Source organism: Corticium candelabrum, chromosome 8, assembly GCF_963422355.1.
Source record: "Corticium candelabrum chromosome 8, ooCorCand1.1, whole genome shotgun sequence".
NCBI classification, from domain to species: domain Eukaryota; kingdom Metazoa; phylum Porifera; class Homoscleromorpha; order Homosclerophorida; family Plakinidae; genus Corticium; species Corticium candelabrum.
The window spans coordinates 8,028,966-8,031,465 of NC_085092.1; the positions used below are offsets into that span (position 1 = coordinate 8,028,966).

General features: G+C 48.3%; 1 protein-coding gene across 3 annotated transcripts in view; it reads left to right on the forward strand.

Annotated features, from left to right (window-relative positions):
* Positions 1–221: 221 nt before the first annotated feature.
* LOC134183130 (eyes absent homolog 2-like) overlaps positions 222–2,500 on the forward strand; it is a 7,087-nt gene continuing 4,808 nt past the window's right edge. The window contains exons 1-5 of one of the 3 annotated variants that reach the window (XR_009970446.1): positions 222–354; positions 677–780; positions 934–1,580; positions 1,638–1,815; positions 1,886–1,969. Coding sequence is in view for 2 of the 3 variants with exons in the window: in XM_062650596.1 (XP_062506580.1) it covers positions 757–780; positions 934–1,580; positions 1,638–1,815; positions 1,886–1,969 (933 nt within the window). In the remaining variant the exon portion in view is untranslated. Of the gene's footprint in view, positions 355–511; positions 781–933; positions 1,581–1,637; positions 1,816–1,885; positions 1,970–2,500 lie in introns of those variants that run through there. The other 2 variants (XM_062650596.1, XM_062650597.1) reach the window with 2 other exon arrangements.

Below are 2,500 nucleotides of genomic sequence, written 5' to 3' on the forward strand. Positions count from 1 at the left end.
AACGCCCCGACTCCGCATCTTCATCTCTGCATAAGTGACGCTCATTAGGCACAGGAAGGTGCGAATCTAAACGGTAGGCGTGCCGGTCAGATCTAGTCACCTATCAACACATCCTTAGCCTGGTAATCGATCAAAGGATGCGACCCATTAGGCATTCTAATCTCAAATAGATGACAATTTAGGATGTGGCCGCGTGCAGGCTCGCCTCCGCATTCCTTCTACTCCCCACAGCGGTCCTACGCGCGGCACGCGTGCCTCTCTACTCTCACCTCTGCAGAAATTTGTCGCTCTAAGGCCGTCAGCCGTCGTCGAGGCTCGCGTCGAGACGTGGACATTGCGGCACATTAGCGCCATGTAAGGATCTGATTGCAATGTTGCGGTTGTATTGCGAGTTTCCTGTTTCGATGCAAGACAGGCTTTCAGCGGGTATCTGTGCGTCTCTCTGGGATATTGTATCAGCGACGGTTTGCATGCGAGAGGGCTGCTGGGCTGCGCATTTGGGAGGCAAATTTTTCGGGCTCTCGACGCCGCGTAGACGCCTCCCGCCACTTCCGCTCGGGTGCTCGGCATTTGGAAGCTGCATGTGCTCGAGTCGGGGTGTGCATGCAGCGTGCATGTATGCAGCAGCGAAAGGTGATCTTGTCTAATTGCTCGTGTTGATGTTCTGCATGTTCAGATAAACAGACGGAGAAAGAGAGGCAACGGGGCGAGGCAGGGAGGCCTTATATATACGCCCTCTAATCAATCCCTCGATCAATGGCTGCAAGTCAAAGTCAAGAGGTTGGCACACTCGGTCTGCATGCTGTTGTGCGTTTGCAGTGCCGGATTTTGCGGTGCGTGTTGGGAATTTTTGAGTGGGTTGCTATTATTATGCTCTGCGATTCGCGTGAGATTGGCACTTGTGGCTGCTTGGAAAAATGTTTTCCCATGCAGGTGCATTCGAGAGGAAGTGACTATCAAGAAGCTCATCAGTTGACTGACAGCATCAGTACTGCAGAGAGAAGGGCGACTGACGTCACCACACCTCATTCTCTTGCTGGTGCAGCTGGAGGTGGAACGTTGATATCAGCAGGAATCACTGACTCTGCACCTTCATCTTCCGTTGACTCGAACAGACATCAGGGCATTCAGCTCTCTTGGCCGCTACCGGATAGGTCGAGTGTTGAAGTCAAGTTCTCAGCAGAGAGCATCTCGAAGCAAGCCCAGGCACCTGCAGTGCCATCTCTGTTGTCAACATCGATGGCACAAGCAAGTCGAGCTCATCAACAGAGTGCAGCGTTTGATTATCCAATATATTCCTATCAGGCGCATTACCAGCAGCAAGCAGGCTACAGATACCCAGCAACGTTTTCGTCGACCTACCCGATGAGTACGATGTACCAACCAGGGAGTCGAACTGCAATTCTTGATGTGCCTCAACCTCCTATGGGAAAGGATGTTCTAGTGTCTCCTGTGCTTCCTGCTGTTTATCCGATGGAGGAGAAGCGTTATATCTTGAGTGAACCACCGCCTTCGTATCCATTCAATGAATATGGGTCCGGATTTTCGGCACAAGATGCTGGCTATAGTGACTACTACGGGTATTACACTAACACCAATGGTGTCTCATCTCATGTGTTTTATACTCAGTGTGTCAGAGATAGGACTAGTGTGTCCAGCCTGTCGCCCACTCCTTTCGACAGTGGCATGTCACTTCAGTCCCCGACTTCCTTACTGAGTGGACGAAAGCGTGCAATGTCTGCTAGTGCTGCCGAAGGAAAACGGATGAATCTTGCTACTGCCATGTTGCCAGGACTGAGCGATCTTGAACCAAAGGTTGGTGTTGGAGTTCGGGGTTGTGTTGGTCGATGGAGTTGCATGGTATTCGTTGTGTTTGTATTCACAGAGAGTCTTCATCTGGGATTTGGATGAGACAATAGTCATATTTCACTCATTACTGACAGGAACGTTTGCCAACAGATTTGGAAAGGTAGGTAGGTGATCATGGTAACGCAACAAACAAATGCATTATTGATCTTTATGATATTTACTCCGGGTGAGACGCAACAACAACAACAGTTAAGTGATAAGTACCTAGACTGACACCATAAAAGGGCATAGAGACGTGGTGTCAGGTAGACAGACAGACCAGCAGACAGACAAGTATGGGACAGACAGACGACAGGCACAAACAGCAACATTCCAAACGTTCATAGTTGCTATAGAGCTTAGCGTAAAAGTGACAATAATTATTGATGTTTTTCTTTCCTCCAACACACTTGTCATGGTATCTTGTCTTGGGATCAATGTGTCAACATTACTGATCTGTTACGTTCTTGGATTTTATTGGATTTTTGCCATCTTTGAAATCTTTTTAGGAAATTGTTTGCCATGTTGTTTAGATTCAAAGTGGTCAACATTTGGAGTTCTTGTGTGTGATGTGATGTGATTTATGGACAGACAGACAGACAGATAACAGACAGACAGATAACAGACAGACAGATAACAGACAGACAGATAA